Raw genomic sequence first — 16,996 nt, 5'->3', positions numbered from 1 at the left:
GGTGTTTAATCATGCTTTGACCGAGTGTTCCCAGGTGCCTACAGTGATTTACACGGTACAGTTACAAATATGACAAAATATATAATCATGTAAAACAATTTTGGCATTATCATGTAAATTCTGTACATATTGGAGAGAAATAACAAAATGTTCACATGGCGTACAGAAATATCCATTGATATAATAACGCGGAATAATACGTTTGTATTCTTCAACGAATATTACGGAGAAATATTATTTACAGATCCGACTACAAATAAAATCTTATTTCATGAATGTTTGACATCATGTCGTGTTTTTTCTACCGTTGACTAATGTATACTTTGAATCTGTAGCCACTTTTTTATATAACCACAATGCATTTAGATTCGAACCCAAGACACCTTGTTAAAAAGCCGCCTGCTGCTATCACTACTGGACGATGCAGGTGTTTTGCTTGTTCCTCTTGTGTCGTATATCACCTATATATTACACCAAAGGACATTGCGTTTCAACAACTTTTTATTCTTCAACATCTTTTATTCACTCTTATACACATAAATTGGACCAACATAAGCATCACATATAGGCAGGGTTATTCGAAGATGAATAATTAAATGTGAATTTACCCGTCATCATCACTGTGGACAGCTGAGAATATTGGCTCCTGTCACGTCATGGATTAATTAGATTAGCCAGCATCTACTTTCAATCCCCGAATGCGGATCCCCAGACACTGCCGGATCCCCAGGAGTGGTTGTGGTGGTGCTGGGGGTGCGTTCATGTTAACTGCGTCCTCGGCATCGGCCACGTCACCCTTCGGGCGCCCCACACCCTTTTGTGAACTCCTGGGTCTGCATGTGTATACAGTGACCGTCAGACAGCTCCCTTGACAACCCGTGCCGGTTTTCATGCGTGATGCCTCCCCTACGTGTCAACGTCTTATACGCTATTAAGATGCGATTCTAACTGTGCGTATCCGCGTTATAGTGCGATCCGAACAGCACGTGTCCACTTCTGTCTGGATACCTTGCAAAGATGCGTGTGCGCTTCTTTTACGCTAGTACGATGCGATTGAGAAGGCACGTGTATATTTCGCATTCGCACTGAGGATGCGATTTAAAAGAAAAATGTGCACTTATTCGCAGTTTGGATTCGAATCTGACAGCACGTGTCCATTTCTTTTTTGCTGTTACAGATACGGTTTAGTCACTGCGTTTCCGTATCTTGTTTTCCGTATCAGCGTGATGTGTAAAGTGCTTTTATAAGCTCATTCAGCGTTATATTGCAACTCTTACAGTGCCTTTCTGCATCTCATTCACCGCTGTATTGCGGTTCTCCCAGTGTCTTTCAACATTCCATTCGCGGTTACGATGCGATTCTCACAGTCCGCGTCGGTTTCTCTTTTGGCTTCTCGAAGTCGTAGAGCACGTACAACGGTGTGTAGTACTTGTCTCCTTGCGTAAACTCGTCGTCGTCGTCGTCCCGCACGTAACGCTGGCCGAAGAAGTACTCCGAGAGCATGGGTGTGGCTGAAACATCACGTGACATGATCGATATAAACCTTACATGTTTTTAACCATACGATGCTACGTACAAAAGGGTTGAATCCCCAGTAACTAGACTAACATATACACAATGAAATATATTATCACACAATACATTTCTCTCCTCTACAATTAAAATATTTAAATTACCTGATGCTGTTGTGGAAAAGAGCTGGCTGGAGTTGGCTAGACTTACTTTTATATAAATCTAGATTGGTAATTTTGTGTGTGTTTCTGTGCGTGTGTTTCTGTGCGTGTTTGTGTGCGTGTTTGTGCGTGTGTGTGTTTGTGTGTGTATGTGTGTGTGTGTGTGTGTGCGTGCGCGTGTATGCGTGTGCGTGCGTGTGTGTGCTTGTCTTAGTCGGAAATAACCTGGGTTTTATCGTGCTACCCTACTGAGATACCCTACCGCAGTTTAAACCTGTATACCCCACTCAGATATAATATACTGACTCCGAGTCGACCAGTCCTTATTTTATCTCTTTACTTTCGAGCGCCCGTAATGGTAATACGTAGCATATCTTAAATTCGTCAGGTGTGATAGGGCCGGGGATTGACACATAGCAGACACTATTATTGCAACGTACAAATTACTGAAATGAGGGTGGTCGAGGATGGTAAAACGCCGCTTTGACGAGGATTGGAGCATTAGGAAACCTAAACTTGATTTCATAGAACGTTGCCGTGTGGGGATTCGAACAGATTCTGAGACATGACAGACTATAAAGCTAAAAACGTTAGCGACACATCACATATAACGCTAATGGTCATTCCATGTTGCTGTTTGCGCTGTTTTCATGTGTATTCAAATGACGTGTTGCACTTAACACTGAATGTCATGAATGGATGACTGAATGGCTTCAATCCTCCATGGAAAAGTCTAAATGTAGCGTAAAGTAGAGTATCATTACTGGAACATTAGTTTTCCCCCGAGTCTCTTTGAGAGATAAAAGAGCAAAAAGAACATTAATAAAACAAAAATCTTACGCATCCACGTGCTATCTCCCTGTGCATCGGCGGATGCTCCTTGGGGATACGGACCATTTGACAATCGTCCATCTGCACCATGCGAGTACATCTGATGCGACGGCAGCCCTTGAGGATGAGGGTACGGGCGACTTTGTGCATAGCCTTGGCCGTGAACCGGAGGTGGTCCATAGTTTTGACCATGGCCAAAGCCTTGCGCCTGTGACTGCCCATAGCTTTGGCCTTGAAATTGACCATGAGAATTGAGCTGACTGTATCCTGAACTTGGAGGAAAGCCGTAGCCAGGGTTCGCGTAGCTGAAAGCGATGCCAGGAGAGCTGGGTTGACTGAAGGGGTAACCAGGGGATGAAGGACTCTGGCCTTGACTCGATTGGCCGTACGTAGGGTTCAGCACTGAGTTGGTCCAGCCTATGTTATTGTTGGGGCATGATGGCGGTGGTTGTGGAGGCCTATCGACCGGTGGAGTGATCTGATTGTTTCTGATATATCTTTGGACGGCCGAACGAACTGGGATTGTTCCAATGAGGATCTCTATTGGTATCGATAGGTCAAACGCTGGTCCCACGGGGTCTACACGTAACTGCAAAAATACAAGTCAAGAGTAAAATACAGTGTACTGAATTAATTAACACTGTTCACTGAACACATGCAGTATTTCACATTGGTGTAGGGCGATGTTACGCCGGACACCTTGATAAAATAAATAAAAGGGACAAAACCCTTTCCGTGATCATAAGATATAACCATTATATAGAAATATATAGAGTCAATTGTACGTTTACGACTATATCATCAGCATGTGTTGATGTATCACTATCAAATAATGATTATACCAGTTGTTCGCGAAGAGGTGGGCGTATCCCGCCCTACCGGTGGCACCTGCCACAAGCACATGCAAAGACATGTCAATTGTTCACCTGAATAGACACGGGGACATGTGGTACAAGTCAAAAAAGGGAATTGAAATCTTGGTAGAAAATCAAGCAGGGCAAGGAACAGGATCTGGATTTCGAACCAAAGACTAGCAGGATGCAAATGGTAGCAACTATGCAGAGCTAACTGAGGTGCCTTAGGTGACTTGACATATAATTATTATGCACAATGTGGCATTTTTACTTATCTCACCTCGATGATGTATTTGATGTCGATGATGCTGCAGCCGAGCAGGAAGGATGGTGGCAAGGGAGGGATGATCAGCTTCTCGCCGTCCCATATGTCTGTGTCCCCAGTGGCGATTGGTCCCCGCTTCAGTTTCCCGACCTGCTGGGTGACTGCTCGAGTCTTGGTGGTGGAGTGGAATACTGTTGTCTGAGGAAGGACGGCAATTGTTTGAATACGAGAGTATGTTGGTGGTCAATAATTGACACACAACTGTGGACATAGCATGCTTGAAACATAAACGGTTCTGGTGTTGCCATACTTAACAACATATTGTAACAGCTTATTGTCACAATCGCTGTAATCAACTAATCGGAAGAGGAAACAAAGGACCGATCATGATTTTGACATACCAATACTTTGACTACAACGCCCATTTCCAGAGTTGGACAAGACTTTGTCATTAGAACCGTATGTCAAACTGAGGCATTATCCCGGCGTTAGTGTATTGTTTTACGCAGGCAGCCCTGTCTACATGAGACCGCATATGGCGTAAGTCGACTGTAACAGGAGCGGGGTCTTTAGGCTGAGACTTGACCCCGATTGGGTTAACGTTGCTCTAGCTTTCAGACAATGATGTGTGTACAAGCTGCCGTAATAAGTTGGACTACTCCGTTGAATAACCCACATTCACTCAGTGGAATAAATCATTAAATGTTACTTAGCACACAGTGCTAAGTATCCAGGACCGCCAATCGGACGAGGCTTGTCCTCTTAATATAACGATTGAAACAGTTCATATCACGACGTTGCATTGAAAGAATAAAGTCGACATTCTTCATCCCTGTCTTGATAATAAAATGCCAGTAAAAGATATTGGAGTAAGGACATCAAGAATCAGCTCACCATCTTCAGTTCCACCGACGAGCCTCCCATCTTCCTTGAGGACATGTTGTTGACCTCCCCCGTGATTATGATGGCCTCCCCGGGGACATAGCTCTTCTGTTGGAGGCCGAGAACGCCACTGACAGGACCCGACCGGCAACACAGGCAGCACAGACGCTTATTCTTCCTGGACTGAAGAGGATGCTGAAAGAAAATGAGTAGTATGAGTCAGGAGCCCCAGATGAGGCTACAAACACGAAACATGTCTCTTGAATCCGTCAGTCAGATTTATTGCCTATACGAAAAATATTTTTCACGTTTCCAGCGTCACATGAAGCAGACATTGTTATCCAAGCTTGACATTGAAATATAGCCCAGCTCAGTTAGTGTCCAGTTTGGCTTGTTGGCATTTTTGGTTGAAAAAGATAGAAATGTGTTCCTCCCTCATCACTTTTGTTTCCAAGAAATGATATTTTATAAGTCTACCTCTTTCCGTCATATCTTATGCAGCTATAAATATTGAAACACATTTCAGTTGTAAATATTATCTAATTATTCTGAATTACAATCTTGGTGAGGAAATAGATGCATTTATTTCACAGTATCCAAGCGCAACTAAGGATTTTCCATAGAAATTATGTTTTTTCCAGCTTCTGTACGAAGCTAAAGGAAGTCATTGCGCGATTCCAATTGACTGGAAGACTTAAAGCAACATGTGACATTATAAGGTCATAATGGCATTCCCTTCTGCGCACAACACCAGTAACATAACTACAATTATTGACAGTGACGCTGAAAGTGAAACGAAAATGCAAGCCTCGTTTTTGGGACTAAACAGCGCATGGAATGAGCGCTCAATGACAAGGTGGTAAAATACATATAACGATATTTGGATAGGAAGAGGCCTGAAAGAAGTCATACTTTTGGTTCCCTTCTGATTACAGCATGAGACACGAGTAGCCCAATTGCCAAAGTCACCGCATTTCGCCGTGAAGAGCTGCTTCCCTTATGTGCACCAGGGTAATCTGATTGTGGATTCAGATCCCAGAGGGTTCGCCCCGATTATGATCCTTGAAGCTTACCACGCCCTCCCAAACAGACTGAAGTCATGGATTTTATATGTTCCACTTAACACGTAATTCAGTGCTATGAAAACACTGCGACACTCGGGTAATCTTCATAAATCTTGTTGCAATTTTGAGATGCTGTCAAAAGTCAGGCTGTTCATCATCCATGTCCGTCAGAGGAGATTCCATATAACCATAATGTAATTGAATATTCATCATGATTAAATGTAAGACGCATGTAACTTCTAAAAAGATAAGGAACTGGTTGAAACTAGGTCATATGCATTTAGGTGAGAGAAACATGTCTTACTTCTGGCTTAGGTGGGGCTGAGTAACATTACTGATACCTAAATCAAGCTTACGTGTCGAAAAGAGACTAAAATAGACCATATAACGTATTTATCAGAGCCGCAACAAAAAGCGTTGCTGAGTGATAAATCAGAGGCACCTGCCGTGCCAACAATTTATTTCTCAGTGTTAGCTCGCTAACGAGAAACTTGGGATCGCTTTGGCACATACCACCGTCAGGTTCCGATCTGTCCAGCACAGCAGCAATTAGCTACAGGAAGACGTTGGGTAAATGTGAACTTGATGCTGCGGACGCAGATGAAACAAGTCGACTAGATGATTACTTGGTGTTTATTAGATATGGACTTACAACACTTATTTGAAGAGTTTTTCTCAAGTACATTTCTGTCTCCGGTGGGGGTTACACGCATTGAATAATTTTCTAAGCGCCTCGTTCGTGAAGGATGAGCATTGAAATCCAAAGACACGTGCTCCATCTAAAGTTGAAAAAACTACATATAGGGTTTGTACCATTTCAAAGAAACGACGTCGTGTTTAACGGCCTTCATTATATTCAATCCAGCGCTAGCGTCCTGGGCCACACTTCTGTATGCGACGAATGATTAACAGAGTATCCTTGGGTTATCATATGAAATAGAACTGATATAATATGTGTGTATGCGTGCGTGTGCTTGCGTATCCGTGCGTGTGTTTGCGTGTGTATGTGCGTGTTTGTGTGGGTTTTTGGGAGAGGAGGGGTAGGGGTGTACGCTTGGCGCAGTTGTCTAAGATTCCTCAATGCGCTGTGCAGAGTTGCGTCTCTTGGAGGTGCCAGAATCCGTTGGTTCGAATGCCAGATTCCCCATGATACTCATTCTCAGAGTGTCAGCCCCATATCGTGTTCGTGGGTCTCATCAAATTTGTAAACAACTAAACATGTTTTAAAGGGGTAGTGTGTTGATACCTGCCTGGTATTAAGAGTGATAAAACAAGGACTGGTCGGATCGGAGTGATTATACTGTGCGCATGCCCGTCGCTATAAATGTGCAATATCTTGAATGTGGCGCTAAACTTTCACCTTATCTCACCTAAACGGATATTGTGAGTATAGTTCGTCAATCTAACATATGAATCAATTGCTAAGACATACTCACGGAACTATCCACATGATTTTCATTTTGTTCAGGAATAGGAACTTTCGCTATCGAAATCTGATCAATTAAAAACAGAATCATGTGTCTCTTGATCTATGGTCGATCAATTACCACGCTTCTTTGAGAGTGGCGATAATTCGAGGAATTACACTTTTTTATTTGCCAAACATTCGAGCAACTTGGAATATTGACGTCCCCTCTCTATCATACCAACAATTCTCCTTTTTGTCTGTTCATTGAGATACTGTCTCGGTGGCATTTTTATGCGTGTGAATTTGAATTCCCAAAAGGCGCACACTCTTTGGATTTTGCGTACACGTGCTCCACGTGATGTTCATGCATGATGTGACATTTCATTGTGATCAGATGTTACGTTCAGACACATGTTTGATTCACCAAGGACAGACAAAGATCACTTCCTCTGATTCACCAAGGACAGACAAAGATCACTTCCTCTGATTCACCAAGGACAGACGAAGATCACTTGCTTTGAGTCACCGAGGACAGATGAAGATCACTTGCTTTGAGTCACCGAGGACAGACGAAGATCACTTCCTTTGAATCACCGAGGTCAGACGAAGATCACTTCCTCTGATTCACCAAGGTCAGACGAAGATCACTTGCTTTGAGTCACCGAGGACAGACGAAGATCACTTACTTTGAGTCACAAAGGACAGACGAAGATCACTTCCTCTGATCCACCGAGCACAGACGGAGATCGCTTGCTTTGAGTGGCCGAGGAAAGACGAAGATCACTTCCTTTGAGTGACCAAGGACAGACGAAGATCACTTCCTCTGATCCACCGAGGACTTCCTCTGATCCATCGAGGACAGACGAAGATCACTTGCTTTGAGTCGCCGAAGACAGACGAAGATCACGTTCTATTATCCACCAAGGACAGACAAAGATCACTTCCTGTGATCCACTGAGGACAGACGAAGATCACTTCCTTTGACTCATCGCGGACAGACGAAGATCACTTCCTTTGACTCATCGCGGACAGACGAAGATCACTTCCTCTGATCCACCGAGGACAGACGAACATCACTTGCATTGAGTCACCGAGGACAGACGAAGATCATCTCCTTTGAGTCACCAAGGACAGACGAAGATCACTTCCCTTGAGTCACACTTTCCACTGATTTGAAGACAAGCGAAGTACCTTTAACACACTATTGATTCCCACAGTACAATAATCTGCAGTTCGTAATAGCTCGTTATCTAGTCTCATTATCTTAAGTCCTGAAACCCATTGTGTGATTACATTCCACAAATAGCTTTGTTTAGAACCACAGACGATGCCGACGATCTATAAGTACACGTGTATCGGTATGCGTGGAGTTTGTAGCTGTCGGGAAACATTAGGTGTAACTTCACAGACATACATATAATTTGTTTTATTGTTTTTCAGTTTTCAGTTATTGTGCAGTGACAAAGAACAGACCATGTGATATGGTGATGAACATGCTAGGAATGCGTTCCAAGTAAACACCATAGACAACTGCAACGTCTTGAGATACGCTTGTCTGGCAGTTTGAAAGTAAGTTACATAAATCTCAGTCTTAACTAGATCTGCGTGAAACTGACAGTGAGTGATAGAAGATACCATATCTTTTCGGTGATACATATCACAGTGTACCTGGTGACTAAAACAAATTGGAGAAATACAAGTCTATGAAAACAGGAACAAACTGGGAAGCGGCTTAGACGCAGATCTTGTGCTTATCTGACATAGTGTTCCAGTGTTCGTGTGCACTCGTATCTTTGTGATTAATAAGGACGTAAGGGAGCATGAGACGACATCCTTTAACTCTCATGAAGTGAAAACAGCTAAAGGTAATCGGATGATTACATTCCCAGATAGTAAATGATTATGTCCCGATCTCTACAACTCTTAACCATAACTTTCCATAACCAAATATTTGTTTTCATGTTTGCTCACAAAAACATGTGGTTCTACATATGATTTACTGTTAACACTACAAGAAGAAAACGATTCTTTAGAGTGATAATAGCGTTATGGTGGGAAGCACCACAACATTGTATATACGTTGTTATCAAGGGGAATACAGGATCAACCATTTCATCTAAATGTTACTCGGCTCAGGGCAAATTGAAAAAAAGGTTTAGTTCCGCTTTTGGACAAAATAAATAACTGTCAGATGAAAGGTTAGATTTGTGATCTATGATAGATGCCTGAATAGAAAGTCTGTCGGTCCTAATCGATAACTCTCATCCATAAATTTTAAGCCTGTGTTTCTGAAACAGATTGTTATAGTTGCCGTCAAAGAGACATGATTGCCCAGGGATATGTCAGGAAATTTATGATGTTGTCGCTCACTTCTATCGTTGACATTCCCTGTGAGGCTGGGTTTAAGTGTAGACATGTCATCTTGCCCTTGTTATACAAAGACAGCATGATGGACGCTAATCGCAAATAATGCTGGCACATCAGGGTAATTGTAACCCGATTGCCGACAATTTAACTTCAAAGATCTTTGACCACTTTGAAGTTTATGCATCAAAGCAACGCCAAATGACGTGTGCACCTTGTGTGATGTTAAACAATTTTGTTTGTTTAGTAAAAATTGGTGATGATGACAACATATCATACGCTCAGTGAAACGAAAACCATTACAAAGATGACATATGTTTTGCATTTTCTTTGCTTTTCAGTGATCCATTCTTATAGTTTTCACCGCTATTTTGCCTCTTACGCCCAATGGAATCTGTTCGGGCAAATAATCGAGACCGATTGTTCTCTGGCGTTTGTTGTTAGTCCGTAAATGCGGACCGCCACCGTGGTCTAGAGGTAGAGCGTCTGGCCGGAGGTTTCATCGGGGTTTGATCTCCGCGGCCGCGTCATACCAAAGGACGTTAAAAGATGGTACTTGTTGTTACCCGTCTGGCGCTCGGCATTAAGGGGTTTAAACAAGGACTGGTTGGCTTGGAGTCAGTATTTATGTTAAACAGTGACATGGTATCTCAGAAGTCTAGCATTATAAAATCGGCATCAGTCCGGACTAGGTGCAAGCAGGATCGCGTGAATATTCGCCATTCATGTCCGTTCTTTCAACAGAGCACAACCGTCATTGATAATGATGGAGATGTGACGCATAAAGCTCTACTTAGAGATATAAACGACATCTTAAATATCCTCCTTACTACATTACAGTAAGATGTAACTTTTGCCTAAGGTACAAGTATCGTTTTTAGTAAGTTTATCCTACACACATGGAATGGACAAACATGCTGTGGTTTAAGTTTTATCCCGAGAGCCATAGTGCTTCTGAGCATGCAGTGTGATTGTTCATGGTTGTACGTATAGGATATATGTTATCATAGAGATGACTTTGTCCACCCCTCCTACATTCCGTGTATGTATACCATTTGGAACATGCATACCAGGCATCAAGATTTAACCCACTTGTTTTATATACAGTACAAAAACACAGTTCTTAAACATCGCGATGTTATTGAAAGATGACGGGGTGCTATAACTGTTCGCGTGTGTAATCGTCATTCCAGTCGAAGCAGGGCCTCCATTACTGAGCTTGTACATGGACATCCGACTCAGAAGGGTTTGCTCAGAAACTAGTATGTATGCGGCTTCTGAAGGAGCAAGGACGATGGGGTAGTTGATAAAGATTTCGCTCGTCACGCCGACGACCCGGGTTCGATTCCCCACATTGATACAATGTGTCAAGCCCATTTCATGTTTATATAGCGGCGTAAAACCATACTCACTCTAAAGGAGCTATCTAACGGTTTTGCATTAAATATTACCTCAACCTCAGTGCATTTCATGTTTCTCTTAACGACATGACAAGTATATGCCACATATAGGGCCAGTGTGTTAAATGAGGATTCCGAAGAAATCTGACAAAACCACACATCACTTTTATCAACATTTTGACTTGACTATAAAACATGAAGATACGCCCGTTCCTGTTTTGTACTGGATTCCAAAGCTCCGCACAAGGAGATATATATATATTGCAGGGTCAAGCAAATGTACTACAAAATCTATAACCATGATCCTTAATATTATCAAAGGACTTTCGTTATAACCACACACAGTTATTACCATGTGAACCCTCATCAAGGATTTGCTTCATCGTTTGCTATAACAGAAAAGGGCCACGTTTAATTATGTCAAAACATTTGAATTTTTAACTTTGCACACCATTGTGGCACACGACAAACTTAACGGAAAGCTTCATTCCTCGGTCCATAGATCTAGTGCTGATCATAGATATAGTTACATCTATCTTCAGGTTCAGGACAATTTGTCCAAAACAAATGAAAGCAGCTGTCATCGAAAGGTTTCTGAGAAAACAATATGTGAAATGCTGGACTTCCTCATTGAGAAATGGGAGATTTGGGGATAAGACATTCAGGCATCCCCTTGTGCACCAACTGTGCTACTCTTCTTGCTGATCTGTTTCTTTATGTATCTGAACTTCTGCTCAGATCGGCAAAATCAAAACAAGGTATATGGCCAGGAAGTTTGACTTTCGCTTCAGGTGTATCAGTGATCCGATATCGTTCGTAATGGTCAAATAGCCAAATCCCTTCCACTCATTAACCCACCTGTACTAGAACCGCCAGTGAAACCGGCTCATAAACTGTTGATATGTATCTATGCATAAAGATTCAGAGTGACAAAAAATTCTTCACAAAACTTAGATGATTTAACTTTGCCTTTACGTCTAGCAGTATCCCGGCAGCTGCAGCCTTTGGTGTCTACATTTCACAACTTTTGAGGTACGATCTTACATGTCCGTTCTACGAAGAAGCGCAACATGCAGCATCTATGGCCTTGATAAGGCTTTCAAAAGGTGTTAGTGCAGACACGTGGACGACGACCAGTGACAAAACAGATGTCCGATGCAATTCCCTATTTTTACTCGTAGTATATGTTTCCATGTGTTTTTCAAGTGACCAATTGACTTGTCTTTGTAAGTGTTCGTGACGGGTGCCAGAGGTGGGGCATAAACAATACCTGTTTTTTACGAACACCTGGTATCATCACTACTTGATGGTGATTCATAAGCACTTGCTTAAGATGAATTTTGAATCGTACAATGGACTTTTTGCTTATAATTTTATTCGATTATGGAATGGTTAAGTCGCTTTTAACATCTATCGAAAACAGTTCGTTATGTTAGTCACATTACAGCATTGCGGCGTTATATCATTGAACTGAAACCTGTCCTAAAGAACCTGTCGTATTTACTGAACACCACGAACGACATCTCTGCAAAACATTCTGCTTCCGCCATGAAATGCATTAACATTGATTGGAAGGGGATATAAAATTAGCATACATACACAGCAGATAGGAATTTCATAGGTTGGACGGTGTAATAGGATAAAAAACCGACATTCGAGTAATCTATATGTTCCATACAAATTGTTTAGTATTGAATATTTATATTGCCTACTATGACTATTCTCTCATTTGGTTTCACCGAGATGTACAATAGTCACAACCATAAAGAGGCACTGAAACATAGCCAGATCCATCAATGTCCCTTGTAAATTAACAAGGGTATTTCAAGGGTGAACAATCTCTTGTAATTTAAGTGTTTCTCCCCATGCTGTCGTCCCAGATGAGCTCCCTGAACAACGGGAAAACATAATTCCCCAAAGAAATTCTATTCTCTGCACTTACCAATATAACAATAGCTATCTGTAGGTTACGTTGTGCCAAATACACAACAAGGCACCAGTACGGGGCATACATGTTATTCTCTTTGAGCAGGGGTTGAGTACAAGAAGGAACGCTGTTTGCTTCAAGGCAGCTTGTGGTTGCTATCTCCACAGCAGCTGACGTGCATTAATAAATGAAGCAGCGGTCTTGTAACTCAGGTAGCCGTGGACTAGGGGGCCTATCATTTAAATGTTCAGTCAGCCGACCTCATTGCTGTACGAGGTGATGGTGAAGACACGTGTTGTTGGCGTTAAGGTTTAAAGATAGGAATGGTATCTTGTATACCGGTCCAGTACAGATGGGTTAGTGTAGCGGCAAATGTTGAAAAAACACACTCGTTTGGATAATGCTGCCCAACAGATGTTGCTATTGCCAGTATCTTTGGCTTAGTTGTTCGTATAATTATAAGATAAGGATATCTCTTTTGTGATCGGAGAGAGAGAGAGAGAGAGAGAGAGAGAGAGAGAGAGAGAGAGAGAGAGAGAGAGAGAACGTGTAAATAGGATGAGGGTTAAGTCACAGAGTGGTATATTCAATGTGTCTTAATGTTTTCTGAAAATTGAATTCGGGTGTGAAAGTGTTACTCGGGATAAATAAAAGATGATGTGGGTTTCAATCCATTCTGCATCATGATCGGGGGAATCAGTTGAATTAGAGGGGATTTAAAATATTAGTTTTTCTATCATACAGCTAAGAATGGCATGTTTACCGCCCGAAAACAACCTCATCAACAAATCAAGGATTTCGAGTGTTCAAGGTGGTAACGTAGGAAGTGCAGTCGGCAGGACATGCCCGCCATGACACGAGTGTCACGAGTGTCTGGCACCTTGTTTATATACACACAACCACGCGCGTTGCCTGGGGTGTTAGTGGCCTCAGGATGTACTGCTTCAAAGACTCCCGATCCCCGTCCACTAGCATAAACCATCTTCTATTTGTGTCCTGCTACATGCGTTCCGTACGTTCACGTATCCCGCTGGAAGGAGAATCCCAGTAATGAGACACACCATGTTACATCATCAGACTTGTGCAGATAAACGTGCGTGACGGTCTTTGGAAAATCTTAAACATACTGGTGTCTGGTTAATTTATTAAATGTTGACAGTTTTCCATCTCCAGCACTAGTTCACACGGATATTAAACGTCCACGCAAGAGAACAACCACTCTCGCTGTTTAGCGTAAAAGACAAAATGGTAGTGAAAATTATATGAATTGATAACTTAAAATCAGTTCTGACACCAGGTGTTCGCGATTAGTGTAAGCATGGCCCGCTCTACCGGTAACACCCGCCACCCACTGAATCTGCACTGTCAGTAAGTGTTTGTTTGTTGCCTAACGCTGTACGTCAGTGCTCCTTCCACACAGGACCCGTGAAGATCCGGGATAGAATAGGTCTTCAGCAACCCATGCTTGTAAGAGATGACTAACGGGATCGGGTGGTCAGGCTCGCTGACTTGGTCGAAGCAGGTCATCGTATCCCAATTGCGTGGATCGATGCTCATGATATCAATCACTGGATTGTCTAGTCCAGACTCGATTTTTACAGACCGCCGCCATACAGCTGGAATATTGCTGAGTGCGGTGTAAAACAACAAACCAAACCAACCTCCCACACAGCGGCATGTAATCATTCACGCCTTGACCAGATAACCAAGTACAAGTGGACCAGACATTGACTCACTCAAGGAGTGTGATCCCACGAAGCTAGGGCAATATACTTCTATACTCATTTATAAGTCGTGTATTACGTTCGACGTCATACAATAGCCTATACATGCAACAATCTGAACTCACACTGCATGATTGATACTCGGCATTTCAGTTTATGTTAGAATCTGAATTGTATATTATGGATCCTTCATTTGATTTTTATCGTCGTGAATTGACAAAAGTCTTAAAGGTATGTCCAAGTAAGCTGTGGAACAAGGACGATATGCCGGTGTAATTAAAAGTCTGTGGTTATATGTCACATGGGATTTACACTTACTGGAGGATAAGTTTCATTTTGTTATCCCTAACCGGATATATTAATATAAAATGTACTTTCGTCAGTGTATAACGATGATTAATATCATACACAAGTACCAGCCTGATTTCTATGGTCTCTCATTGCTGTTATATTAGTATTCTTGTGTATGAGTCACGAGTACAGAAATACAGAATTGAATACGACGGAGCCACTGCGAGTAATCGATGAACCAAGAGGTCTGGGTTCGCTTCCCTGCGCGTGTCAGGCATAGCGTGACATACAACAATACACGTCGTAACGCATTCTCACCCGTCTGTACACGGACGCAATGATGCCCCTGGAAGGCATACCGCAGTGAAGTACACGTGCTGCGACCGCGGTCAGAAAAGGTTCTCCAGGAATTTGTGTTATTTCTCATATCATTTTCTGGAGTTCATGCACTGGAGTCCATTTGGATCCCACATCACGTCAATCTCGGTCGTCGGTAAATGAGCTCCAATAGATTTATGCTGCTGGTACGAGACACGTGTATCAAAAAGGCAAACTGAACTAATGAAGTCTTTCACAATTGACAAAACTGATAATTATGATGATCTGGACCAGGTAGCTGTAGATAATAACAATCTGGTATCGACACAACAACCCAACTTTGAATGCGTATAGGGTAGTACAGAAAGTCCTACATAATATGTCTTCCGTATATCCCTATTGAGAACTGAAAATAATCAAATATTTCATCACAACGCCACACTCATCAATATTACAGCTATCTGTAAATAATCGCGTCTGGGCCAGACAATCTGCTGATTGACATCATGAGCATCGGTCCGCGCAATTGGGATACGATGAATGGATCAACCAAGCCAGCAAGTCTGACCACCCGATCCCTTTAGTCGATCCCTTTAACAAGCATGGGTTGCTGAAGACATATTCTACCCCGCATCCTCACGGGTCAACTTGTTGAAATTCTTGTATACATTTAAATCTGACGATTTACGTCTTCAACTTCATTAATACACTGTGAATATTCATGAAAGAGACAAGACTTCCCGGAATATCACAAGACAATGAATATAAGCATGACACATAGAGTTTACATGATATGCCATAGTATATGACGGTACATTTGAAACATGAAGTCACATTCTTGAGAGCAGCCAGTACCTACCCCCGATGACGGCTCTCTGTTCAGATCCATGGGGCAGACTACCGTGAAGACTTTCTTTGTAGAGTAGTCGTTCTTCCAGGGTTTCTCCATTGTGACCTTGACCCAGTAACGGAGGAAGCCGTGTTGACCTTCAAATGAACTTGGTAGATTGCCCGGTAGCTCAAACTGGAAGGGGTACGTGTACTGACCAGGGGCTAGGATCTTCTTTTCGTCATTGTTACCAGACCCTGAAAGAATGTTGAAGCATTGGGGTTATAACGTATTCACGAAGGTTATTGTTTAAGCCCAGGGTTACGCTCCACAAAGCGATCGTAGCGCTACGGCTGACTTACGTCTATGTAAAACTGTGTGTTACGATCGTCTTCGCGCTACGATCGGTTTTTGGTCCTGGGAACCGGTCCCTTTGTTTTAATGATGTCTCTGTGTGTGTGTGTGTGCGTGCGTGCGTGTGTGTGTGCGCGCGCATTAATTTTATAGACGAGGAGTCACACCATTCAATAATTTGGGGGATGGGCTTTTTGTTTGAAAGGAATATTTTTCTAGTCAGCGCAACATACAATTTATTCTCTTAATTAAGGAGGAGGAGAGAATCTTATCTTGAGAATAGTCTATTTTTTCCTCATTTGAATCCAACAAACTGTTCATTTGCTGAACACCATCAAACAATCTATTAACGTTCACCATTAACACAAAAAAAAGTACGTTTAGGCATTTTCCACCAAAGGAACTATTCATTTTGTCACCGCTGACAACAAACAATTCATTTTTGGCATATTTCTGAAAAAACAACATTATTCGTTTAAAGAATCTGCACGTCTAATTAAAAACAAAAGGATGCTCCCCAACACAACATCTTTTCTGTAAAGAAAATCCAGTTTCACACAGACTCCCATAGTGGCAAGTAGCATCGATCAGAACTAACTTCACAACTGTTCTCTAAATATGTTCCTTAAAAATGAGATGTGTGGTCTGTTCCATATTGAGTAAAGACAAATGCCGAAAGGCTTGTCTTAGTTCATGTTGAATTTCGGTATGATAAATTACTGAATGTCAGTCAGTCTCGTTCGTAACGCGCAAGACTCCATATGGTTTAGCATTGCACACAACAGACAAGGAATTTTAAAATCTAGAATCGA

At 42.2% G+C, this 16,996-nt stretch overlaps 1 protein-coding gene across 1 annotated transcript in view; it reads right to left on the bottom strand.

Annotated features, from left to right (window-relative positions):
- Positions 1-16,996, bottom strand: part of LOC139475616 (arrestin domain-containing protein 3-like) — a 41,849-nt gene continuing 24,853 nt past the window's right edge. The window contains exons 3-7 of the mRNA XM_071258838.1: positions 15,861-16,087; positions 4,518-4,700; positions 3,639-3,821; positions 2,514-3,093; positions 1-1,511 (exon numbers count right to left, since the gene is read on the bottom strand). Coding sequence (XP_071114939.1) covers positions 1,348-1,511; positions 2,514-3,093; positions 3,639-3,821; positions 4,518-4,700; positions 15,861-16,087 — 1,337 coding nt within the window. The 3' untranslated portion in view covers positions 1-1,347. The remainder of the gene's footprint in view (positions 1,512-2,513; positions 3,094-3,638; positions 3,822-4,517; positions 4,701-15,860; positions 16,088-16,996) is intronic.

Source organism: Haliotis cracherodii, unplaced genomic scaffold, assembly GCF_022045235.1.
Source record: "Haliotis cracherodii isolate W230 unplaced genomic scaffold, xgHalCrac1.p SCAF_1, whole genome shotgun sequence".
NCBI classification, from domain to species: Eukaryota; Metazoa; Mollusca; class Gastropoda; order Lepetellida; family Haliotidae; genus Haliotis; species Haliotis cracherodii.
Note: the sequence above shows the minus strand (reverse complement) of the source record. Positions and strands in the feature narration are given on the sequence as shown.